The sequence below is a fragment of the Aquarana catesbeiana genome, linkage group LG06 (assembly GCF_042186555.1).
Source record: "Aquarana catesbeiana isolate 2022-GZ linkage group LG06, ASM4218655v1, whole genome shotgun sequence".
Lineage (NCBI taxonomy): Eukaryota > Metazoa > Chordata > Amphibia > Anura > Ranidae > Aquarana > Aquarana catesbeiana.
Window position 1 is genome coordinate 160063888 of NC_133329.1, and position 27053 is coordinate 160090940.

At 45.2% G+C, this 27053-nt stretch overlaps 1 protein-coding gene across 3 annotated transcripts in view; it reads left to right on the forward strand.

Annotated features, from left to right (window-relative positions):
* The window catches only part of SMG1 (SMG1 nonsense mediated mRNA decay associated PI3K related kinase), a 409928-nt gene that overhangs the window by 91273 nt on the left and 291602 nt on the right, over positions 1 to 27053 (forward strand). For all 3 annotated transcript variants that reach the window (XM_073591119.1, XM_073591120.1, XM_073591121.1), the window contains exons 11-14: positions 968 to 1192; positions 8793 to 8894; positions 20341 to 20610; positions 21706 to 21836. In XM_073591119.1, coding sequence (XP_073447220.1) covers positions 968 to 1192; positions 8793 to 8894; positions 20341 to 20610; positions 21706 to 21836 — 728 coding nt within the window. The remainder of the gene's footprint in view (positions 1 to 967; positions 1193 to 8792; positions 8895 to 20340; positions 20611 to 21705; positions 21837 to 27053) is intronic.

Below are 27053 nucleotides of genomic sequence, written 5' to 3' on the forward strand. Positions count from 1 at the left end.
TATTGCTCCCCTTTACATGACCACACACACGACCCCCACTCCCCATCCTTCACAAGTTCACAGCCATGTCCTTTCCTCCCTTCATACTCTCCTACCTTTCACAGAGTGGAGAGCAGGAGGCTGGACAATCCTGAACTGAAGGCAGAGGCACAGCAATACTGGATAGGGCACGAGAGCTGCTGGGTTACTTCATTTTAGCAAGCTGGTAATTGGTTGCTAGGACCTAGCAGCCAATCACTGCCTGGTTATCGTGAAAAGTTTATTTAGGCAGCTGCCTAATCTCCACGCAGTGCTGGTCCCGCCCCCAGTCCAGATTTGTCCCGCCTCCCACTGTCCGCTCTGCTAATGACAGTGCGGAGGCTGGGGACAAGGGTGGCAGGTAATTGGTGTGAACGCGGCAGTCCGGGCAGAGCAGTAGCTCGGGCCGGACATGGGCCGCCATTTAGTGATGCCCGCTCTAGATGAATGAAAAGTGCATTTATTTAAAGATCTGTTATGTGATAGGTAACTTCTTTTGAAGCCTTAAAATGTGAGTGTTTCCATTTTACATACCCTTTTTTAAAGGAGCTCTGCAGATATTTGGCGCACTTTTTGGCATACAGATATTTTTGTTTTTTTTAAGAGGTGTGTGTGTGTGTGTGTGTGTGTGTGTGTGTGTGTGTGTGTGTCTTTTTTACAAAAAAAAAAAAAAATCAGTTGTTTAAGAAAAAAAAAAAAGTTAGACTTCTCAAATCCTCCCTTCACTGCATGATAGTTCCCCTCTGCCTACTCTGTGTGGGTCATGTGAGACTGTTAAGTCAAGTTGAGGTGTTATGGTAAATCGCAATTTAAATATCAGGCAAGCTATTATGGGAGGTGGTAAGCATGTATTAAGGAAAAAAAAGAATCCCAGACTATAGTAATGTATGAATTTTTGTGAAAGTTATCTTAAGTGAAGTACTTGTACATTGTTTTCTTTTACCGTTAGATTCTATATCGAGTAATGAGGTGTGTAACAGCAGCCAATCAGGTATTTTCTTCAGAGGTTGTACTGACAGCTGCCAATGAATGTGTGGGTGTGCTGCTTGGCAGTATGGATCCTAGCATGGCAATTCACTGTGAGATGGTAATTGCATACGGATTAGACCAACTGGGGAATTGCCAAGCATCCGGCACAGATTACATTATCTCAGTCCTGCATTTACTTACTCTGGTAAGCTACTGCTTAAATTCTCCCTCTTAAAAACTGCTTAAACATTTTAACATTTGGGTCTATTGACTTGTTGACAGGAATGAGAAATAATTTAATGTATACTTTGTCTGCGATAATGTTCCAACCATTTATCATCTTCATTCTTAACTGTAGGGAATTTCTGGCCAACTATGCTAAAAATACACTAGTAGATTTTCAAATGAACATGCGTACAAATATTCGTATGAAAATTCTCAGTGCGTTCAATGGCTCGATTGAATGCTATTTGAAAGTATTTTTAACCAATTGCCGACCGCCTAACGACGATATACGTCGGCAGAATGGCACGGGCAGGCAAAATCACGTACCTGGTACGTGATTACCTTCCCGCGAGCGGGGGGTCCTATCGGATCCCCCCCAGTGCCTGAGGCGGTCGGCTTTGGTCTGGGAGCGTTCAGTGATGAGAGGGAGGCCATCTATTCGTGGCCCCCCCCCTCGCGATCGCTCCCAGCCAATCGGAATCTTCCCCTGCCTCTGTGTAGTACACAGAGGCATAGGATGTGATGTCATCTCTCCTCGGCTCGGCAGTTTCCGTTCCGGCGCCGATGAGAGATGACTGAAATGCGAGTGAAAACACACACACATACAGTAGAACATGCCAGGCACACTTTACACCCCCCCCCCCCCCCCGTCACACTGACACCAAGCAGTTTTTTTTTTAATTTTTTTTTTTTTTTTTGAGTGCTGCATGGTGTCAGTTTGTGACAGTTAGTGTGGTAGGGCAGTTATTGTTAGCCCCCTTTAGGTCTAGGGTACCCCACTAACCCCCCCTAATAAAGTTTTAACCCCTTGATCACCCCCTGTCGCCAGTGTTGCTAATCGATCATTTTTCTGATCGCTGTATTAGTGTCGCTGGTGACGCTAGTTAGGGAGGTAAATATTTAGGTTCGCCGTCAGCGTTTTATAGCGACAGGGACCCCCATATACTACCTACTAAATGTTTTAACCCCTTGATTGCCCCCTAGTTAACACTTTCACCACTGATCACTGTATAACCGTTACGGGTGACGCTGGTTAGTTTGTTTATTTTTTATAGTGTCAGGGCACCCGCCGTTTATTACCGAATAAAGGTTTAGCCCCCTGATCGCCCGGTGGTGATATGCGTCGCCCCAGGCAGCATCAGATTAGCGCCAGTACCGCTAACACCCACGCACGCAGCATACGCCTCCCTTATTGGTATAGTATCTGAACGGATCAATATCTGATCCTATCAGATCTTTACTAGCGTCCCCAGCAGTTTAGGGTTCCCAAAAACGCAGTGTTAGCGGGATCAGCCCAGATACCTGCTAGCACCTGTGTTTTGCCCCTCCGCCCGGCCCAGCCCACCCAAGTGCAGTATCGCTCGATCACTGTCACTTACAAAACACTAACCGCATAACTGCAGCGTTCGCAGAGTCAGCCCTGATGCCTGCGATCGCTAACAGTTTTTTTTGGTGAACTGGCAAGCACCAGCCCCAGGCAGCGTCAGGTTAGCGCCAGTACCGCTAACACCCACACACGCACCGTACACCTCCCTTAGTGGTATAGTATCTGAACGGATCAATATCTGATCCGATCAGATCTATACTAGTGTCCCCAGCAGTTTAGGGTTCCCAAAAACGCAGTGTTAGCGGGATCAGCCCAGATACCTGCTAGCACCTGCGTTTTGCCTCTCCGCCCGGCCCAGCCCACCCAAGTGCAGTATCGATCGATCACTGTCACTTATAAAACACTAAACGCATAACTGCAGCGTTCGCAGAGTCAGGCCTGATCCCTGCGATCTCTAACAGTTTTTTTGGTAGCGTTTTGGTGAACTGGCAAGCACCAGCGGCCTAGTACACCCCGGTCATAGTCAAACCAGCACTGCAGTAACACTTGGTGACGTGGCGAGTCCCATAAGTGCAGTTCAAGCTGGTGAGGTGGCAAGCACAAGTAGTGTCCGGCTGCCACCAAGAAGAAGACGAACAGGCCCGTCGTGCCCATAATGCCCTTCCTGCTGCATTCGCCAATCCTAATTGGGAACCCACCACTTTTGCAGCACCCGTACTTCCCCCATTCACATCCCCAACCAAATGCAGTCGGCTGCATGAGAGGCATTTTTATGTCCTCCCGAGTACCCCTACCAAACGAACCCCCCCAAAAAAAGATGTCATGTCTGCAGCAAGCGCGGATATAGGCGTGACACCTGCTATTATTGTCCCTCCTGTCCTGACAATCCTGGTCTTTGCATTGGTGAATGTTTTGAACGCTACCATTCACTAGTTGAGTATTAGCGTAGGGTACAGCATTGCACAGACTAGGCACACTTTCACAGGGTCTCCCAAGATGCCATCGCATTTTGAGAGACCCGAACCTGGAATCGGTTACAGTTATAAAAGTTAGTTACAAAAAAAAGTGTAAAAAAAAAAAAAACAAACAAAAATATAAAATAAAAAAAAATAGTTGTCGTTTTATTGTTCTCTCTCTCTCTCTCTCTCTCTCTCTCTATTCTCTCTCTATTGTTCTGCTCTTTTTTACTGTATTCTATTCTGCAATGTTTTATTGTTATGTTTTATCATGCCTCTCTCTATTCTGCTCTTTTTTACTGTATTCTATTCTGCAATGTTTTATTGTTATGTTTTATCATGCCTCTCTCTATTGTTCTGCTCTTTTTTTACTGTATTCTATTCTGCAATGTTTTATTGTTATTATGTTTTATCATGTTTGCTTTTCAGGTATGCAATTTTTTATACTTTACCGTTTACTGTGCTTTATTAACCATTTTTTTGTCTTCAGGTACGCCATTCACGACTTTGAGTGGTTATACCAGAATGATGCCTGCAGGTTTAGGTATCATCTTGGTATCATTCTTTTCAGCCAGCGGTTGGCTTTCATGTAAAAGCAATCCTAGCAGCTAATTAGCCTCTAGACTGCTTTTTCAAGCAGTGGGAGGGAATGCCCCCCCCCCCCCCCCCCACCGTCTTCCGTGTTTTTCTCTGGCTCTCCTGTCTCAAAAGGGAACCTGAGAATGCAGCCGGTGATTCAGCCAGCTGACCATAGAGCTTATCAGAGACCAGAATGGCTCCAAACATCTCTATGGCCTAAGAAACCGGAAGCTACGAGCATTTTATGACTTAGATTTCGCCAGATGTAAACAGCGCCATTGGGAAATTGGGGAAGCATTTTATCACACCGATCTTGGTGTGGTCAAATGCTTTGAGGGCAGAGGAGAAATCTAGGGTCTGATAGACCCCATTTTTTTTTAAAAAGAGTACCTGTCACTACCTATTGCTATCATAGGGGATATTTACATTCCCTGAGATAACAATAAAAATGATTTAAAAAAAAAAATGAAAGGAACAGTTTAAAAATAAGATGAAAAAAGCAAAAAAATAATAAAGAAAAATAAAAAAAAAGCACCCCTGTCCCCCCTCGCGCTAAGGTGAACGCAAGCGTCGGTCTGGCGTCAAATGTAAACAGCAATTGCACCATGCATGTGAGGTATCACCGCGGAGGTCAGATCGAGGGCAGTAATTTTAGCAGTAGACCTCCTCTGTAAATCTAAAGCGGTAACCTGTAAAGGCTTTTAAAGGCTTTTAAAAATGTATCTATTTTGTTGCCACTGCACGTTTGTGCGCAATTTTAAAGCATGTCATGTTTGTTTCCATGTACTCGGCCTAAGATCATCTTTATTATTTCATCAAACATTTGGGCAATATAGTGTGTCTTAGTGCATTAAAATTTTAAAAAGTGTGTTTTATCCCAAAAAAAATGCGCTTGAAAAATCGCTGCGCAAATACTGTGTGAAAAAAAAAAAAAAAAAAATGATAAACCCACCATTTTAATCTGTAGGGCATTTGCTTTAAAAAAATATATAATGTTTGGGGGTTCAAAGTAAGTTTCTTGCAAAAAAAAAAAAAATTTTTTTCATGTAAACAAAACGTGTCAGAAAAGGCTTTGTCTTCAAGTGGTTAGAAGAGTGGGTGATGTGTGACATAAGCTTCTAAATGTTGTGCATAAAATGCCAGGACAGTTCAAACCCCCCCCCCCCAAATGACCCCATTTTGGAAAGTAGACACACCAAGCTATTTGCTGAGAGGCATGTCGAGTCCATGGAATATTTTATATTGTGACACAAGTTGCCGGAAAGAGACAAATTTTTTTTTTTTTTTTTGCACAAAGTTGTCACTAAATAATATATTGCTCAAACATGCCATGGAAATATGTGAAATTACACCCCAAAATACATTCTGCTGCTTCTCCTGAGTACGGGGATACCACATGTGTGAGACTTTTTTGGAGCCTAGCCTCGTACGGGACCCCGAAAACCAAGCACCGCCTTCAGGCTTTCTAAGGGTGTAAATTTTTTATTTCACTCTTCACTGCCTATCAGAGTTTCGGAGACCATGGAATGCCCAGGTGGCACAAAACCCCCCCCAAATGATCCCATTTTGGAAAGTAGACACTCCAAGCTATTTGCTGAGAGGTATAGTGAGTATTTTGCAGACCTCACTTTTTGTCACAAAGTTTTGAAAATTGAAAAAAATAAAAATAAAATTTTTTCTTGTCTTTCTTCATTTTCAAAAACAAATGAGAGCTGCAAAATACTCACCATGCCTCTCAGCAAATAGCTTGGGGTGTCTACTTTCCAAAATAGGGTCATTGGGGGGGGGGTTTGTGCCACCTGGGCATTCCATCGCCTCCGAAACTGTGATAGGCAGTGAAGAGTGAAATCAAAAATTTACACCCTTAGAAATCCTGAAGGCGGTGATTGGTTTTCGGGGCCCTGTACGCAGCTAGGTTCCTAAAAAGTCCCACACATGTGGTATCCCCATACTCAGAAGAAGCAGCTAAATTTATTTTGGGATGCAATTCCACATATGCTCATGGCCTGTGTGAGCAATATATCATTTAGTGACAACTTTGTGCAAAAAAAAAAAATTTGTCGCTTTCCCGCATTTTGTGTCAAAATATAAAATATTCCATGGACTCAACATGCCTCAAAGCAAATAGCTTGGAGTGTCTACTTTCCAAAATGGGGTCATTTGGGGGGGGGGGGTTTGTGCCATCTGGGTATTTTATGGCCTTCAAAACTGTGATAGGTAGTGAGGAGTAAAATCAAAAATTTATGCCCTTAGAAATCCTGAAGGCAGTGATTGGTTTTCGGGGCCCCGTACGCGGCTAGGCTCCCAAAAAGTCCCACACATGTGGTATCCCCGTACTCAGGAGAAGCAGCTGAATATATTTTGGGGTGCAATTCCACATATGCCCATGGCCTGTGTGAGCAATATATCATTTAGTGACAACTTTTTGTAATTTTTTATTTTTTTTTATTTTAGTCATTATTCAATCACTTGGGACAAAAAAAAATAATATTCAATGGGCTCAACATGCCTCTCAGCAATTTCCTTGGGGTGTCTACTTTCCAAAATGAGGTCATTTGTGGGGGGTTTTGTACTGCCCTGCCATTTTAGCACCTCAAGAAATGACATAGGCAGTCATACACTAAAAACTAAAAACTGTACCCAAATTTCGTTTGGGTACAGCATTGCATGACCGCGCAATTAGCAGTTAAAACGACGCAGTGCCAAATTGTAAAAAGTGCTCTGGTCATTAAGGGGGTAAATCCTTCTGGGGCAGAAGTGGTTAACATACAACTTTGGAACAAATAGACTTAACTGAGCAAAAACCACGTCCACTGTTAGGAATTCAAGAAAACTTTTACATCCTGCTCCTTTTAAGTGTTTTCGTTACTTCGATAGAAATTGAATGTTGATTTGACCCCACTAATGATTGGAAAATGGAACTCATGTTCTTAAAATGAAAAACTTTGAACGAAATTCTACTAAGGTATAGAGCTGCAGGATTCTGACTAAAATGAGAATCGCAATTTGTTTTTTTTCTTGCGTAGAATAAAGGTCACAATTCTCACGGTGGAACATCTTTCACGTTATACCAAAAAATTTGGCTAACTTTACTGTTTAGTATGTGTTCTTTTTTTTTTTTTTAATTGAAGTGTATTTTCCTCTGCTAAAAAATAAAAAATAAAATATATATATATTTTCTAGCAAAAATTACTGATTTTAACTTTGTAAGAAACATCAGAAAAAGGTTTAGTCTTTAGGCTACTTTCACACTGAGGCGTTTTTCAGGCGCTAAAGGGCTAAAAATAGCACCTGAAAAACACCCCCCTTGCCTCTCCAGTGTGAAAGCCCGAGTGCTTTCACACTGGAGCGGTGCGCTTGCAGGACGGGAAAAAAAAAAGTCAGCATCTTTGGGGTGTTGCGGGAGCGGTGAATACACACTGCTCCTAAAACGCCCCTGCCATTGAAATCAATGGCCAGCACTGCCGAAGCGCCATTTAACCCTTTTTTGGCCGCTAGCAGGGGTAAAAGCTCCCCGCTAGCGGCCAAAACAGCGCAGCTAAAACTACGGTAAAGCGCCAATTTAAAATAACGGCTCTTTCACACTGGGGTCCAGGGGGGCGTCAGTGGTAAAGTGCTCTTAAGTGGTTAAACTTCCCTTATTTACACACAGACATTCATTCCTTTGATCTAAGAACAAAAAGTTACAATGTTTCTAGTTATCTGCCAGCACAGACAATGTTGTGAAAAACTTGTCAGGCTGCCTGTTTTTTTTCCTTTTGACAGCTGAGTGAGCAGAGAACTACAATTTGTTAGATGAATGAATTGGGGAAATTCTGCATAGAGATCGCGAGGGGAGGTTGAATCGAGATCACAATTGTTTAACGATTAATCGTACAGCTCTACTAGAGTATAGCCAGCTTTGGTCTTCTAATTACCAATGTGCATAGTTTGGTGTCCTGACAAGTAGTTGTTTGAGGGGAAGTTGTGGACAAGGATGTTTTGGTCACCTAGAGGCATTTTCTAGTTGCTAAGATTTAGATCTGTGCAAACCTGTGCTAATATTTTTCCTTCAAACTAAAACCACATTTTTTTTTTTTTTGTCCATGTATGGTGCAGGTAAATGCATTGCAGTACGCAAGACGTTCTTAACCTCATGAACTGTACCAATCTTATATTTACATATATCTTGGTACTCTAAGGGCAGCTTAAAGCACAGGTCTGCCCACAGCTGCAAAAATTAAAAGCCAGCAGATACACATACTGCAGCTGCTGGCTTTTAACAATTTACCTGTCCTGGAGTCCAGCGATGTGGGCACCGCAGCTGATGTTTTCATCAGCTGTCGGGTGCCGCCGATGCCATTGCGGGTAAGGGAACCCGGCAGTGTAGCCTTACGGCTTCACACTGGGAACCCTACTGCGCATGTGTGAGGCTCCGCTCCTCTCTCCTACTGGCCCGGTGGCAGGGGAGGGAGCCGAACGGTGACGTCAACGGCTGCGGCTCCCGGAAGTGGGGGCAGGATACTTGTCAGACAGGTATTCTCTCCCCCCGAATGGTGCTAAATGTGGCATCGGAAGGGGGGAGGAGACAAATGAGCACAAGTTCCACATTTGGGTGGAACTCCACTTTTTAAGAACCCTTACCAGATGGTTGGAATCAGGGCTGATTTACACTGTAAATATTTTTGCATTATATTTATTATGTGTGGTGTGTTTTTTTTTTTTTTTTTTTTCCTCAGATGGTTGAACAAATTAATACTAAACTACCCTCAACTTTTGTGGAGAAACTTTTTGTACCAGATTCAAAGCTGCTTTTGATACGTTACCATAAGGAAAAGGAGGTAGGTTTTTTTTTTTTTTTCTTTTTTTGTATTATATAGTGCTGATTTTACTGGTTCCCACTTTGCTTGTGTGAACACGTAAAGAGAGTAACAAAATATAGAAAAAAAGAAATGTATTTTTTGTTATTAAAAAAAAAAGGTGTGGTGCATACATCACTATAAATCAAAATGCATAAAACCAGAGAGCAGAATTGGATCATGTAAATACAGTTCCTTCAGTATTGAGCCCGACACATTTCAGGACCAGTATAAAGTCCTTTCTGCATGCGAAGTATTACTGCTATACAGCATTCGATCCAAAGTAGGTCAGTACTAGGAGTATCACCTAATATGGAGCCAAAGATGAAAAGGGGCTCAGATGTTACAGGGAAACTTTGAGTGATATGAGACCTGGAAAAGTAATCATCTCAGTTGTTTAACGGGCATCAGGTGAGTTTGAATATGTGGAAAGTAATTTTTCCGAAATCGCAGATTTGAATAGTACTGCTGATTTTACTGGTAGTATTATTGGATACCACAAAGGACAAAAATGTTTCTTTTGTAAACAGGATAGATATCTAGCCAGGTCCAATACGGACAAACGTTTACCCTGTGATGTGGGACCCAGCCCACCCCCCCCCCCCCCCCCCCCCCGTTTTACTCGCCTGAGCCCGTTCCCTCCGCCGGAGACACGCACTACCTCTCTGGCCGGGTTTCTTAGCGCTTGATTGGATAGATTGATAGCAGTGCAGCCATTGGCTCTCGCTGCTGTTAATCAAATGACGGGGGCGCCGGGGCGAAGTCCGGCATTCTGTGTCTATAGACGCAAATGCTGGACTCGGGAGTGCGCCTGCAAGGTAACCCTCACGGAGAGAGCTTTTCCTAGGGGGTTTACCGATGCAGGCAGGAGCTGCGAGCGCCATTGGGGGACCAAAACGAACTGCATAGTGGAGGCATGTATGATATGTATGTTAAAAAAAAAACAAAAAAAAAAAAAAAACAAACCCTTTAAGTTTAGGTGTGTCAAGCACTTGTGTGTTTTTTTTTTTTTTTTTTTTTTCCCTTTAGTCAAAATAATAACTTCGGCCATTGATATGAACGAGCACTCAAGTGCTAAATGTCTCTAGCGGTTTGTTTGTTTTTTTTCCTGCCAAAATGCTGCTGCTCCTGGGCACGCTGGCAGTTGTGTGTGTGTGTGTGTGTGTGTGTGTGTGTGTGTTTTTTTTTTTTTTCTGCCTCTATATGCCTGTGTGTGTACATGGACACATATGCTAACATGCAGGGGCGTTTAGAGGCGGGGAAAAAAAAAAAGCCAGACACCCCTAACAGCAGCATTAAAAATGTCCAGTGTGCATGAGGCCCTATACTTTGCAAGTCTGGGTTTTTTGCTAGTGTGCTAGGAGGATGGAAACTTTTTTTTTTTTTTTTTTTTTCCTAAGCTGTGCTGAGAAATGTCTAGCCAATTTTTGCTAACTTTTTTTTTTACTTTGACTTGTTTCTTAAATCAAGATTCCACACTACACTGCTGGTTGAGCTAGTCTCTACATAGCAGCTATTGGATTTGTTTATTCAGCCCATTTCTAAAGACCTTGCCTACAGCCTCGCTGTACTGACCACAACGGAATAGCCTGGAGTATGACCTTTGGGTACTGGGCTCTGCATTGACACTTTAGACCTGTGTGCCGTAGTTGGCCATGCAGTACTCTGACACAGCCCTGCCCCTCTGCTGCTCCTGCTTGAAGCACCTTGTGGAACTTTGTTCCATTATCACTGCCTGCCCACACTGACCTGGTCACCACTGGCCACCCATCCCCTCATAATCTCCAGCAGCCTGGTTTGTAGATAATTGATTCAGCGCCTCTCTCTTTAGGACTAGTTACTGCTAACCACGCAACATGGCTGTGCATTGACACAGAGGGAACATTTCTGCATCTATTGGTGTCCCCAGCCCATGCTCCCCTAACCATTCTAGGGACATTTATTCCCTTTCCTCTTAGTGGGTGCCTGTAATCTAAAACCTTGTTACCCCTATTTGTTATTAGCTCATCGTCTTCTGAGTATTCCTCAGCTTTTTTGGGCAGGTGACTTTGAGTCCCCCGTCCTGTCCTCAGGGGGACCTCCATACCCACTCAGGACTTTGTCCAAGTGTGTGCAACTCTTTGTACACTTTGACTGCATAAGCTCTCCCTGTGCTCCAGCACCATTCCCTGGAGAATCTCTGTCCTTCCAGGCCCTCAGATTAGGCCAGGCCACTGGTCCCTGTAACCATCTAACTCTGAGTTCCAACAGTCTGTTTCTGAAGCTTTTTTTTTAGGCACCTCAATCTCCTGCTTTTAACCCAGAATTAGAGGGGATTGTATCAGACTTTATTGATCTAGCATGTTCCACTCTGTATTTAGAGGATTAGCCTGCTCTTTACAGTTTTGGGTCTTTTTAAAGCTCCAGCTGCTGCAAAGACTTTTCCTTTACACCCGCTATACTAGGTATTCTGTGTGAACTAGAATCACCCTGAAGGGTACTGGGCCACAACTGTGTTCAAGATGTTCTTCCCTTTTTTTTTTTTTTTTTTTTTTTTTTTTTAAGAAGTTAACCTTTTTTAAGAGGAACAGTGGATATAAACCCGAATTATTATTATTATTATTATTATTATTTTTTTTTTTTTAATATCGTACTGTAGAGTATAAGATTTCCTATCATTTGAGCCCAGTCTTGCCACACAGAGTTAATCCATCTCTGAGCAATCTTCTTTTATTGTTCAGTGAAATAAATCTTGACAAACTGAGAAAAACGTTGTCAAATTATCCCCCTTTCTGTGAGTGACAGGTGATTTACATATCTTGTGCACCAGCCTAAAACACATGCAGTATTTTTTAATTCCCTCCCCCACTCCTTCCTTCAGCAACTCTGCAAGGATTGGCTGTTCCACACCTCAGCATAATTTGGCATGCTGAAGTCATGTGGTTACTTTCCTGTCTTTTCACTGGATGTTAGAGATCATAGCAGAAGTTCAGTGTTAGAAATACACAGGAGAAATGCATATTGACAAGGGGAGTGTAGAGGTGGGCGGGAAGTCTACTGACATCACGACTCCACCCACCGAGCTCCAGACCTGCAGGAGGCTTGTATATCCTTACAGATAACCCCTATGGCAGTAGTTTAGAAAGGATGACATTGGGTTTACATCCACTTTAAGGATAAATAAGTGCAGGTTTAAGTTAGTGTTTTGATAGATTTCTGTCTGATATTTGTTCATATTGCATTGAGGAACACAGATGTTTATTTCCTTCAAGGTTTATAAACTGATCAGTTTTACCCAGGATAAACCATTGCAGTGAGGCTTGGTGTTTAGCACTGTTACCTTGTAGTGTTGAGGTACTGCATTTAATTTGCACCAGGGTCACTGTGTGTGGAGTTTGTACTGCTTTAACCTAAGTGTATGTGGGTTCCTTTTGGGTTTTTCTGGTTAATTGGCTTCCACTTGAATCAGTCCAAGTGTATGTGTGTCTTTAGGGAAGGGAAATAAAATATAAACAACTTTGGGGTACTGATATAAAGTAAAACCTTGAATTGCAAAAAATAATTTGTTACGGAAACATGCTTGTAATCCAAAGCACTTGTATATCAAAGCGAATTTCCCCATAAGAAATAATGGAAACTCAGATGATTCGTTCCACAACCATTTATTCATAGGTCCTTCAGTTTATAGGCTATATTAAAAGATTATAGCAATGTCATAGGTTGTGTAACCATAAAATGTCCATTTACAAATGGAAGCCTCCAAAAGGGGATTAGAAGCAAGATCAAGTAGGAGTTAGAGTATAAAAGAGAGGCGTCTTTAAAGTGATTGGAAGGGTTCGTTTAAAAAATAACAAACGTATCATACTTCCCTCCACTGTGCAGCTTGTTTTGCACAGCGTGGCCCCGAATATGCTCTTCTGGGGTCCCTCGGCGGCTCTCGTGGCTCCTCCCCACATCAGATAACCCCCCTGGGAGAAGCGCTCTCCTGGGGGGTTACCTTGTGGGCGCGCTCCCGAGTTCAGCATTCGGCGTCCGTAGAGGCTGAATGCAGGACTCGGGCCCCACCCCCCGGTGCCTGCTTTTTTGGATTTGATTGACAGCAGCGGGAGCCAATGGCTGCGCTGCTGTCAATCTATCCAGCCAAGAGCCGAGAACACCAGGCAGAGACAGCGTGTCCCTGTGGGTCAAGTTCTAGGGCTCAGGTAAGTAAGACGAGGTGGGGGGGTGTATACTTGGATGTGCCTATACTTGGATGTGCCTGTTTTAATCATCAACCCATGTGAGTTGCTAAATGTTGTTCCTTTGTTAAATGTAACCATATTGCTATGCTTGGAGGTACCTCTTTTCTCTTTTATACTCAGTTGTTTGCTGTCAAGATAAATAAATCCGTGCTGCAGCTGAATGGCGTACCTGCTAAGAAAATGATAGTTAACAATAAAACAAACATTACAGTATCATACTGTACCTGCAAAGCAAATACAATAAAACATGGTTGAAATAAAACCAAGAGAGAACGATAGATATAGAACAATAGTGAGCGAACAGTAGCGTGGAAAGTGGAGAGCGAACATAAGAGAGAGAAGAAAAATACAACCACAACTATTTTTGGCTTTTTTAAATTTTTTTTGTGTTTTTGTGTGTGTGTTTGTTTTTTTCACTTTTATAAAAACTGTAAAAAAAAGAACTATAAACTAAACATTTCAGATTAGGGTCTCTCAAAATGTGATGGCCATCACATCTTTCGAGACCCCGAGACCCTGTGTACATGTGCCTATGACTGTGTGGTGCTGTACCCTATGCAAACCAATGCAAAGACCAGGTTGGGCAGGACAGGAGGGACACTAAAAGCGTGTGATACGCCTTAATCCGCGTTTTCTACAGACACAACAATTTACTTTGGGGCTTTCTTTGGGTAGGGGTACCAGAGAGGACATGCGGAAAATGCCTCTCATGCAACCGGCTTACTGCATTTGCACTGGGAAGTTGGGCCAGAGCACCGTCTGGAAACAGAAGGACTCTGATGATCTTTTCCTGGAATTTAAGGAAGGATCCAGTTCGTCCTGAAGCTCTCTATAGCACATGAGTGTTCAGCAAAGCCAATTGAAATGAGTATACAGACACTTTTTTTTTTTTTTTTTTTTTTTATATATACCAACGTCTGGCCTTCTGGGCAATTGGGTACGGCGCCAACAACTGGTCGTTGAAGTCCACCCCTCCCATATTGAGGTTATATTCGTGGACACAGAGGGGTTTCTCCACAACACCAGTCGTCGTAGTAATTTGGACAGTCATGTCTGCGTGAAGGGAGGAAAGAATGAAAACATTCTTGTTATCCCTCCACTTCGCAGTGAGCAAATTATTGCTTCTCAAGCAGGCTCTCTCCCCCAGCCTAAGAGGGAATCTACAAGTCACTGGGGAAAGCCCCGGCGATTAAGTCGCACGGTGCCACATGCGCCAATTTGATGATCAAACAAGTGACTAAAAAGTGGCACGCTTGTGTAATGTCCACATACAAGTGGTACCCCTTTCCGAATAAGGGTGACACCAAGTCCCACACAATCTTACCAGCGCTCCCTATGTAGTCAGGGCAGTTCTCCCGGCTCTACGTAACGATCTCTTCCCTCGTGAATCAAGAAACTATATGTATAGCCTGTGGCCCTGTCACAGAGCTTGTACATCTTGACCCTGTGTCTGGCACGCTTGCTGGGAAGATACTGTTTGAATGACAAGCGGCCTGAAAACTTAATCAGGGACTCATCAATGCAGACAACTTGATGGGGAGTAAACAAGGTTGCAAAACGTTTGTTGAAGTGGTTTGAGGGGCCAAATTTTGTAGAGCCAATCAAATTCAGGGTCACCCCGAGGATGCCAGAGTTCATTGTCACTGAAGTGCATGAACCGCAAGATATGCTCGTATCGTGTCCTGGTCAGGGAGGCAGAGAACACGGGCGTATGGTGAATTGGGTCAGTGGACCAATATGACCGCAACTCACTCTCTTTAGTTATGTCCATGAGGAGGGATAGGCCCAGGAAGGTCTTACGTTCGGAGACTGTAATAGGTCTCCAATCTCTGGCAAGGGTCAGCTGGAGATTAGCGGCGATTAATTGACCAGCATATAAATTGTTTTGGTCCACAATAGATCCATAGAGATCTTCGGTGAAAAAACAGCAAATAAAAAAGTGACGTAAAATTAACGGTTTCCACCTGAATTCCAGGTTGGCCAGTGAATGGGGGAAGTACAGGTGCTGCAGAAGTGGTGGGTTCCCAATTAGGATTGGAGAATGCAGCAGGAAGGGCACTATGGGCTCAACGGGCCTGTCTTTGTCTTCTTCTTGGTGGCAGTGGGACGCTTCTCGTGCTTGCCAGCTTGAACTGCACTTATGGGACGCGCCACGTCACCAAGTGTTACTGCTGTGCTGGATGTATGACCAGGATGTACTAGGCCGCTGGTGCTTGCCAGTTCACCAGAATGAATAGCGGCGCTAGTACTGGCTCTCTGCTCCATACGAGAGCCCTGCGGTTCTTGAACCTCAACGCCAGCAGAAGACCGGGGTCTGGTAAACCGGACCTTGGCAGGGACTAAACGCAGGTGCTAGCAGGTATCTGGGCTGATCCCGCTAACACTGCGTTTTTGGGAACCCTAAACTGCTGGGAATGCTAATATAGTTAAGATGAGATATCGATCTGTTCAGACACTATACTACTAAGGGAGGCGTATGGTGCATACGTGGGTGTTAGCGGTACTGGCACTGATCTGACACTGCCTGGGGCGACGCAGACCCTATCTGGCGCTAAAACCTAACTTTGCTCACCTGCCGGGTGATCAGGGGGTTAAACCTTTATTGGATAAAATACGGCGGGTGCCCTGATGCTATAAAAATAAATCTAGCTAAACTGCGTCACCCGTGACACTTATACTGTGATCACAGGTGACAGGGTAATCAAGGGGTTAAACATTTATTGGGGGGGTTAGCGGGGTCCCTAGACCTATCTGAGCCTAATACTAATTACCCTAACACTGATTAGTGTCACTAATGACACTAGTACAGCGATCAAAAAAAAAAATCTGATTGCTGTACTGGGTGACACAGTGACAAGTGGTGAAGGGGGTTAACTGGGGGGGTGGCGATTGGGGACTGAATTGTGTGCCTACGTGACCTGGTGTCAGTGTAGTGTTGTGCAACTCACTTTTAGATGCTCTCTCCTCGGTCTAGAACGAAAAGACTGTCACGAGGAGAGATGACTTCACTTCCCCTGTCAATGCTTAGTTACACAGACAGGGGAAGGATATCATTCGTCAGGAGCGATCACCAGGTGCAGGCCAGATTTCATAGGCCTGGGCCTTGATCGGTTCCCGATCGAATCCGATCGTCGCGGCCAGCGTAGCATAACAGCGATTCGCCTGCCTGTGCCATTCTGCCGCAGTACAACTGCGGTGGACGGTCGGCAAGCGGTTAATTAAGAAGATTAGCAATGTTGAAATCGTGCAAGATCCTTGTCAGTGTTTGTTTGTTCCATGCAACAGGTGAATCAAGGAAAAATTTAGTAGCCATCACCCCATTTTTGTTAAAGTGGATGTAAACCCAATGTCATCCTTTCTAAACTACTGCCATGGGGGGTATCTATAAGGATATACATGCCTCCTGCATGTATCTTTACCTGTCAAATGTCTCCCCTTTGTCTGTTATGAGAGCTGAAAAACTGTATATTCTGTGGATGGGTCTGTTGTCTGGAGCTCGGTGGGTGGAGTCGTGATGTCAGTCTCCCCGCCCACCTCTACGCTCCTTGTCAATATGCATCTTCTCCTGTGTATTTCTTACACTGAACTTCTGCTATGATCTCTAACATCCAGTGAAAAGACAGGAAAGTAACCACATGACTTCAGCATGCCAAATCATGCTGAGTTGTGGAACAGCCAATCCTTGCAGAGCTGCTGAAGAAAGGAGTGAGGAGTGGGGGAGGGAATTAAAAAAATAATGCCTTTGTCTTAGGCTGTCACTCATAGCAAGGGGGAGCATTTGACAAAGTTTTTCTCTGTCAAGATTTTTCTCACTGAACAATAAAAGGGGATTGCTCAGAGATGGATTAACTCTGTGTGGTGGCAAGACTGGGCTCAAATGATAGGAAATCTTATACTCTACAGTATATCAAAAAAAAAAAAAAAAAAATGTTCGGGTTTACATCCACTTTAAATGCTGCGAAAGCATTAATCCCGAAACATTGGAAATGAAAGCAAATACCGAAGAAAAAAGATTGCTATAGGGAAATGGTTAGAACTAGGTTAATGGAAGATTTCATATATCTGCTGATCCTGGACTAAGATTGTATAGAACTTTGAAAACTATATGAATTTTATGGGCAGTGAGAATACCATCTATACTGTGTGTGTGTGTGTGTGTGTGTGGGGTGGAGGAACCTGTCACATAATAATATATAGAAGATGGAGAATTGTGGAGCTAAGTTTTTAGCCCAAGTTTGTCTCTACCCCCTGTTCTCTCCCGTTCTCCTCCTTCCTCTTCCTCCCCCTCTTTTTCCTCTTCCCTCCCCCTTCCTCCCCCTCTCCCCCCCCCCTTTTCTCTCTCACCCCGCCCCCTTTCTCTCTCCCCCCGGCTTTCCTGTTCTCTGTCTCCCCCCGCCCTTTCCTCTCCCCCCCCCCTCCTCTTCTCTCCCCCCCTCCTCTTATTCACCCTCCCTTTCCTCTTATTCACCCTCCCTTTCCTCTTCTTCACCCTCCCTTTCCTCTTCTTCACCCTCCCTTTCCTCTTCTTCACCCTCCCTTTTTCCTCTTCTTCACCCCCCCTTTCCTCTTCCTCTTTCCCCCCCCCCTTTCCTCTTCTTTCTCCCCCCCTTTCCTCTTCTTTCTCCCCCCCTTTCCTCTTCTTTCTCTCCCCCCCTTTCCTCTTCTCCCCCCCCCCTCCTCTTCTCCCCCCCCTTTCATCTTCTTCCCCCCCCCTTTCCTCTTCTTTCCCCCCCTTTCCTCTTCTTTCCCCCCCTTTCCTCTTCTTTCCCCCCCTTTCCTCTTCTTTCCCCCCCTTTCCTCTTCTTTCCCCCCCTTTCCTCTTCTTTCCCCCCCTTTCCTCTTCTCCCCTCCCCCCCCCTTTCCTCTTCCTCCTCCAACCCCCCCCCCATTCTCTCCCCCCCCTCTTTTCCTCTTCTCCCTACCCCCTTTCCTCTTCTCCCCCCCCCCTCCTCTTCTCCCCCTTATATTTTTTTTAATTTTTTTTCCCCCCTCTATAAAATAGTTTACTTGGGGTCCTAATATATAGATAGGAGTGATAGGTAAGTGAATCACAGTGACTAGGGCAGAAACTGTGTGTGTGTGTGTGTGTGTGTGTGTGTGTGTGTGTGTGTGTGTGTGTGTGTGTGTGTGTGTGTGTGTGTGTGTGTGTGGGGTGGAGGAACCTGTCACATAATAATATATAGAAGATGGAGAATTGTGGAGCTAAGTTTTTAGCCCAAGTTTGTCTCTACCCCCTGTTCTCTCCCATTCTCCTCCTTCCTCTTCCTCCCCCTCTTTTTCCTCTTCCCTCCCCCTTCCTCCCCCTCTCCCCCCCCCCTTTTCTCTCTCACCCCGCCCCCTTTCTCTCTCCCCCCGGCTTTCCTGTTCTCTGTCTCCCCCCGCCCTTTCCTCTTCCCCCCCCTCCTCTTCTCTCCCCCCATTTCCTCTTCTCTCCCCCCCTCCTCTTATTCACCCTCCCTTTCCTCTTATTCACCCTCCCTTTCCTCTTCTTCACCCTCCCTTTCCTCTTCTTCACCCTCCCTTTCCTCTTCTTCACCCTCCCTTTTTCCTCTTCTTCACCCCCCCTTTCCTCTTCCTCTTCCCCCCCCCCTTTCCTCTTCTTTCTCCCCCCCCTTTCCTCTTCTTTCTCCCCCCCCTTTCCTCTTCTTTCTCTCCCCCCCTTTCCTCTTCTTCCCCCCCCCCTTTCCTCTTCTTCCCCCCCCCCTTTCCTCTTCTTCCCCCCCCCTTTCCTCTTCTTCCCCCCCCCTTTCATCTTCTTCCCCCCCCTTTCCTCTTCTTTCCCCCCCTTTCCTCTTCTTTCCCCCCCTTTCCTCTTCTTTCCCCCCCTTTCCTCTTCTTTCCCCCCCTTTCCTCTTCTTTCCCCCCCTTTCCTCTTCTTTCCCCCCCTTTCCTCTTCTTTCCCCCCCTTTCCTCTTCTTTCCCCCCCTTTCCTCTTCTCCCCTCCCCCCCCCCTTTCCTCTTCCTCCTCCAACCCCCCCCCCCATTCTCTCCCCCCCCCTCTTTTCCTCTTCTCCCTACCCCCTTTCCTCTTCTCCCCCCCCCCCTCCTCTTCTCCCCCTTATATTTTTTTTAATTTTTTTTCCCCCCTCTATAAAATAGTTTACTTGGGGTCCTAATATATAGATAGGAGTGATAGGTAAGTGAATCACAGTGACTAGGGCAGAAGCTATATGTAGCTATCTTAACCCTAGACCCACCCCTTAATCTAATAAATCACAATTTTACATTTTTGATTTTTATTTGGTTTCTCACGGTCAGTAAGTGAGAGTTTTTATATAGTGGCGGGGGATAGGATTGCTAGGTAAGGGCGCACACTAATTTGGGAGGAGCAAGGGGGTAGCTGCATGCAGACCTTCCCAGATCCACCCTTTAAAAGAGAAGGGAGAGAAAGGGAGGAAAAGAAGAAGAGAATTCACAATTTTTTTAGGTATTTATGGTTTTTTACTGTTTGTAATGGGGAGTGTTTTAGTTGGTATAGTGAGTTTGTTGGTTGAAGATTTTTGAGGGAGGGGTATTGATGGACAGAGCTGGAGGAAATTCCATAAAAGGGGATCCCTGGCTCTCTTCTCAATTAGTAACATTTGTTTCCTCTTCCCCCCTTCATTTTTAAATGAGGGAGACTGAGAGAATTTAGGAATTTATTTGGGAATTTATATGAATATTATGGATGATTTAATATGTTTTTGTAGTAGGCTATAGAAGCCACAATATTCGCATGGGAAATCAGGCTGTTGTACTCAGTTAATTGATCAAACAACTTGGGTACGTTCAGCCTGCCCATACATCTCGGCCGGGCCCACGATTTAAACCCTCTGACCGGCTTTAGATATGCATATAAATCTCCCTTTTCTCTGAAGCCCAGTCTGCATTTGGATCGTGCTTCAGAGGCTACTGACAGGCTCTGAGGAAGAGATGCAATGACGCCTTACTGCCTGTTTTAACCCCACACGGTTGCCCAGCATTTGTGGCGCTTCCCCTTTTGCTTGAATGTGTAGCGTTTGGCAGGCTTCCCACCCAATAATTGCTATATGTCTGGTAAAGTTTGCCACAAGCATGAATCATCATGACCGCGGCATGTAAACATCCCCATCCTCTGCTTAAGGGGGGGTGGTTGGCGGGCGCAAAAAAACACATTTTTGCCACCGCCCCTCAACCTCATGTCTTAATGAAGCCTTAATGTAACAGACCTTTCTCTGTTTAAATTTCAGGTAATAGATGCAGCACATGCACTGTACCAAGCAGTACTGACCCTGAAGAACATTCCAGTTTTGGAGACTGCGTACAAACTGATTTTGGGAGAAATGACATGTGCTTTAAACAGCCTCTTGACCTGCCTGCAGCTACCTGAAGCTTGTGCTGAAATTCAGCATGAGGCTTTTAAGAACCATACGTTCAGTGTGAACAATGCAAAGTTTGTTGTTGACTTTGACTTAAGCATTTTGACGACCATTGGAAATGCCAAGAACTCACTAATTGGGGTATGTATGATTTGAAATGTTCCTTTTTTTGCCCATGGTAGTTTTTTCTAATCTAGTCTTACCATAACTCTAAACTTTACTCACTTAGGCCAGGTTCACACATGTCCGGTGCAAATTTTTCTTTCCCTTTTTTACAGAGAATTTCCAAAGCAGCCGTTCAGCTCTTCAGCTGTGATTTTAGATGTGGTTCAGATGCAAGTTTTTGGAGCCGGTGGCCACCAGCGTCTTTAACATTAGCTAGATGTTAAGGAGCAGCCTGGAAATCTGGCACCGCGTTAACGGATGACTAAGCTGTCAGTGGGGCTCCCCGCTGGCAGCTGAATGTAAAAAAAAAAAAAAAAAAACCTTTACTGCAAAAAAAAAAAAAAAATTGTGAAAATACCTGTGTAGTGGCCACCCTTATCAATATCAGACCCTTATCTGAGCATGCAAAGAAAAGTGGGTGCAAGCGAAAAACTCTGCCCGCCGCCACTGCCATGAAAAAAAAACTCCGCTCCTCCGTCTGACGGTTGTTAAAGGTTAAGTTCACCTTTGGGAACATGTTACATGTGAAGTTTCCTGTACTCGCTGTCACTGAAAACAGTGTGGCCATGCCCACATGGCCGTGTCATTAAAACACACAGCTCTTTGTGTCTGAATGAACTAAAACCCTGAGATCCTTAGCGGCTGTCTGCTTGTAGTTCTCAATGCACTACCACGGTGCTGTGGAGCACTGTGGTAGTTCATTGAATCTTCCTGTTGAGAACTACTTACCCATACGGGAGGCACGGGTAAGCAGATACACTGACAGTGTGCAGAAGTGACGCCGGACCCTGTGACATCGAGTGCCGCCGAGCAGGCGCTGTTGCAATGCTTTACAGGCTGTTGCAACATAAAAATCCGCATTTTTTTTTTTTACCTGCAAAAAATGTGCTTTTTTTTGTGAACTTATTTAACAGGATATTTTTACGTTCTGTTTTTAGTTTTTTTAGCTGCTGCCTCTGACTATGTAGTAGAACACTATTGAATGTGTATTGTGTGTGTTTTTTTTTTTTTTTTTTTTCTTTTCCTATCGCTGAAATGTAACCCCTTTTTTCTTTTTGTATTGATTTGTAGATGTGGGCTCTCTCTCCTACAGTGTTTGCTTTACTGAGCAAGAATTTAATGATGGTTCACGAGGACATAGCCGTTCACTATCCATCAGTGCAGTATGCCGTGCTTTATACGTTGTATTCACATTGTACAAGGTATTCATTCTAATACCGTTTCTACTTGCAAATACTTTAACAAGCCCACAGTAGTGGTCTCCCAGGTTTACGGTCTGTATTCTGATGCTGGCAGAAACTGAGCACATCTCCCTCCAAGATACAGTATAGCTCAAATTACTGCCCATTGGTCTGGCTTCTCAGACATGTTTCACCCACATTGGGCTTAATTGTAGATGTCCTCTACAATTAAGCCCAAAGAGGAGCGTGACTGATGGGCGGGGATTTGAGCTGTATCCTGTCTGATATTTACGGTACATTGGAGTTGAATACAGTGTGTGCCAACACTTATATACTATATTAAACCTTTCTTTTACATTCATCATGGGACACAGAGTCAGGTTAATATTCATTACCTGCTGAGTTATATTTCATCTCCAGGTGAATGGACACTGGTAGACCAAAGGTCTTTAGACCGGACGTGATCCCCTATATAACCCCTCCCATAAGGAAGTACTTTAGTTTTTTACCAGTGTCTGCAGGGTGGATGGCACAGTTTGTTTGAGCTCTCTGACCGATCGGATCCAACTGGCACAGGCTTTATATGCTTAGACAAATGGTACTTGAGCCTCGCAAAGAAGACTCAAGATCCTGCGAGGTTTTGCCTGTAATGCAGCCTCTGGGTGCTGGACCCTGCAAAGTGGAATCCTGGACACCACAGCGCTAAGGCTATCCTGCAGGGTGCTGTACAGGTCCAAGGGAGTGGACCCTGAACATGAAAAGGTACTCTGTCCTTGAAGGTCCTCAAGTGACAGAAACCAGCCGTGATGGGTGAAGTTTGGGCTCTTAGTTTCTTAGCTGCCCTTCGCCTGGATGGGTAAGTGAAACCCCTTTACTTATTATTGTGGGGTGTCCCAGTGATTGTAACAATCAGCCAAGCTAGCTAGAGGCTGTGGACACCTGTGGGCGCTGACCATACGAGGGAGTTTTGGGCTAGCTGTGGGTGTTTGCAAAGTGTACCTTTTTTGCTTGTGTCTGGCTGTTTTTTACCTGTATGATGGCGGTGACGGTGCGCCATTTTGCCTTGGTTCATCATGGCGCACGTGCGTTTGCAAGAGTGCCGCTGTGCTCAGCAGTTTGTATTGGCAGCCATGGCGCACGCGGCTTCGCCACACGCTCGCAGTAACCTTTATCTGGGCACGCCCATACGCCAGGACCAGCACATTGACGTGCCCGCATGCACAGAACGTTCTTGCGCATCGCCAGCTTATTTAAGCTGTATATGCCAAGCATGTGGTGCTTCCAGAAGGCAGCTGTGGGACACAGAGCAGACTCTGAACAGGCACTTCCAGCAGTTCATTTCTCCTTACCCGGGTCACGTGAGTCACCAAGTGTTGCTTGGCAGGCTAAGGTGCTTAGCAGGATTGTTGCATAGGGGCTTGGTGAGTCCTATTAAAGGATCTCCCTTCTGAGGTGTTTTTAATACTACACCTAAGTACTCTCTCTTTGTGGCTAGTATATTTCTTCAAAAAAGAGGAGTAACTAACACCACAGGGAAGGGCACACCTATGTCGTCAGTTCCCGATGAACCTAGTCTTATCTCTAGTGTTGTATCCCCTAAAGGACCTGAGGCGTCCGGGCAATCTGAACCACTGCACCTATCTGGTGTTGTGCCTACAGTAAACGCTGCTGCTTTACACTTTATCACCAAGGATGAACTGTCCTCGGCCCTAGCCGGGTTAGAGCACAGGATTATCTTCATCCCGCAGGGTGGCAAGAAGGGTGACCAATCCCCCCTCCCTGGAGCCTCCTAGTTTTAAGCAGGAATGGGTTGAGAATGGGGAAGAGCTAAAAAGCTCAGGCTTCTGTGGGGGGCCTGGCAGATGAGTCTGCTTCCAAGCAATCTGGACAAAAGGATATCCAGTTGATGTCTGCCTCTGTCACAGAGGGTTTTCATCCTGACTGACCGAAATGGTTCGTTCTGCCTTTAAGTTGCCTCTTGCAGAGGTGACTGAGCCCCCCTGGTTCTCTTGGGATCCCTGAGGCCTCTTCAGGCCACACAGGCTTTCCCCCTACACCCCCTGCTGGAACAGGCGGTGTATGCTGATTGTGAACATCCTGACAGGATTTTGTTCCTCTTAAGGTTTTTCCCTTTTTATATCCCATGGATGGGATGAAAAGTTTGTTAAAGAAAGAATGCCAGCCGTAGATGCAGCAGTCTCTTCCTTAAACAAGAACTTGTCCAGTAGATAACGCACAGGGCTTGAAAGACCTTGTTGACAAGAAATTGGAGTCATTATTAAATGCTTCCTTTTCTTTGGCCAGTTCAGCTATTCAGCCAGTTGTTACAGCAATTGGTATCTGCCAGTCCGTAAAGGATCAGGTCAAACGGCCTGATAGGCCTAACCAGGAGGATGATCTGCCTGAAAATGAGACCGCTATTCCTCCAGCGCTGTGTTTTGCTGTTGACGCCTTAAAAGGATTCAGTACAGCAGGTTTCTCGTTTGGCTCTTTTGTCTGTACATTGTACATGCGCAGACTTTTTTGGCTTAAAAGCTGGTCAGCCGAGCTTCCTTGTGAAAAGTTATTGACAGGTTTCCCTTTTCACGGGGAACGTTTATTTGGTGATCATTTTGGACAAATATATCCAAAAGATTTCCAGAAGGAAGCGTTCTCTACTTCCTGTGAAGAAAAGCACCAGGCGTCCCTCGTTTCCTCAAACTGCTTCCTCAAATGTCTCAGCACCAAGGCAGTTCCGCTGCCAACAGGGCGCTAGGGCCAGGGGCAAGCCGCAGGCTAGGGCCAGGGGCAAGCCGCAGGCCAAGGCCAGAAAAAGCCCTGGGTCCAAAATTCTTCTAAACCCAGCACCAAGCCCTCATTTTGAGGGGGACGCCCCCACTCCATCGAGTGCGGACAAGGCTGCTGCACTTTGCGGACATTTTGGAGAACAATAATTCAGGACGAGTGGGTCACCTCAATTATATCTTGTAGTTACAAGCTGGAGTTGCGGGGGGTTCCCCCTCAGAGGTTTTTAACCTCCATAAAGAGACTTGTTGCTTCAGGCACTACATTTAGTGCATCAAGGAGTGATTGTACAGGTTCCTGTATCCGAAAGAGCGAACTTGTTTTACGGTTTAAAAAACAAACTGGGTCACAAGGCCCATTTTTGGACCTAAGATCCCTGAACCAGTATCTACTAATCCAGTCCTTTCGGATGAAGTCTGTAAGCCTCTCTCCAGATGGAAGACTTCTTAGCTTCCATCGATATAAAAGACACTTATTTTACACGTACCTATCTTTCAGCCTCATTAGCGGTTCCTGCAATTTGCAATTTTTTTCGGTTTGTGGCTCTACCCTTCAGGCTTGCTACTGCTCCCTGGGTGTTCACAAAGGTCCTAGCACCAGTACTGGGTCTTTTAAGGGCCATGGGGTTTCTGGTGCTTGGGTATCTGGACGACCTCCTGCTCAGAGATCACTCATTACAGGCTCTAGAACAGAGCATAACATGCACAGTGCAATATTTGAAAAGCTTAGGCTGGATCAGAAATACCGAAAGGTCTGCCTTAAAACCAGCTCAAAGTCTAAAGTATTTAGGTCTGATCTTAGATACGGTCCAAGCAAGAGTATTCTTGCCACCCGCAAGGATCTGTATCCTGAAAAATCAGGTGCGCCAAATAAGGGGCACCAGACAACCCTCCTTTTGGCTCTGTATGAGTCTTCTAGGGAGGATGGTAATCCTCTCAGGCTGGGGAGCGACCCTAGAGGGGCTCACAGCTCAAGAGAAATGGTCAAGGACAGAACAGATCCTGCCCATCAACTGGCCCTACAATCATGAACGGTGAATCTTCAGGACTGTCCTATCAGGGTTCAGTCTGACAGTGCCAATGCAGTGGCCTATATAAACCACCAAGATGGTACCAGGAGACGTTCAGCTCTGAAGGAGATGAACCACATTCTAGCCTGGGCAGAGGGACAGGTGTCGATTCTATCGGCAGTCCATATTCTGGGAGTAGAGAGCTGGAAGGCAAATTCTCAGCTGCTAGCAGATCTGCCTGGGGGAATGGTCCCTACACCCAGGGGTGTTCCAGGAAATTTGGCAACGTTGGGGGTGGCCAGAGGTCCACCTACTGGCATCCAGGTTCAACAGCAAGCTACAGCAGTTTGTGTCTCGAACAAGATATCCTCTGGTAGTTTCATGGAGCCAGTACTCCCTGGTTTATTCTTTTTCTCCAATCCATCTCCTTCCACAATTGTTCAGCAGGATTCGGAGAGAGAGAGGGTTCTAGTCAATATGGTGGCACCAGCCCGGCCCAGAAGGCCCTGGTTCCCAGAGATTGTGAGACTGACAATAGACGGGCCATGGATGCTTCCACGTCACCCTGATCTACTGTCTCAAGGTCCTATATTCCACCCCCATTTTACAGTCTCTAAATTTGACACCATGGCTATTGAAGCCAGGGTGTTAAAGGACCGTGGCTTCTTGGGACCAGTGGTCCCTACCCTAGTAATTGCTAGAAAAGCTGTCACTAGGAAGATCTCATAATGTCTGGAAGACTTTTATATTGCATGGTGTGAAGCCAAAAAATGGCATCCTCGGAAATGCGTGATTGGGAGAATCCTCTTTTCTACAGTCAGCTGTGGAAATCAAATTGGCTTTGAGTACAATCAGAGGTCAAGTTTCGGCCCTATCCGTATTCTTCCAAAGGCCTTTAGCCTCCCATTCACTGGTCCGAACCTTTATGCAGGGGGCAACATTACTTCCCCCCATTAGGTCACCTATGTGTCCTTGGGTCTTGAACTTGGTGCTGTCTGTTACAGAAACAACCATTGGAACCTCAAGGAAATTCCGTTAGACTTGCTGTCACGCAAGCTAGCCTTCCCGATGGCTATCACCTCGGCTAGAAGGGTGTCGGAGGTGGGGGCCCTTAAATGCAGGGAACTGTACTTGATCCTTCACCACGACAGGGTCGTGTTACGACCTGTTCCATCCTTTTTGCCAAAAGTGGTGTCAGCCGTTCATTTAAATCAGGACATTATTTTGCCGCTTTTTTTCCCTCAGCCTCGTTAGGCGGAAGAGAGACGACTGCACAGATCTGCAGAGATCCGAGGATCAGACTCCTTTTTTGTTTTACCAAAAGGACCCAAGAAAGGGCAGGTAGCTTCCAAAGCTTCTATTGCCAATTGGTTCCGTCAATTGGTCATTCAGGCCTACGGTCTGAAGTGTAAGGCTCCTCCCTTTAGGGTGAGAGCTCATTCTGC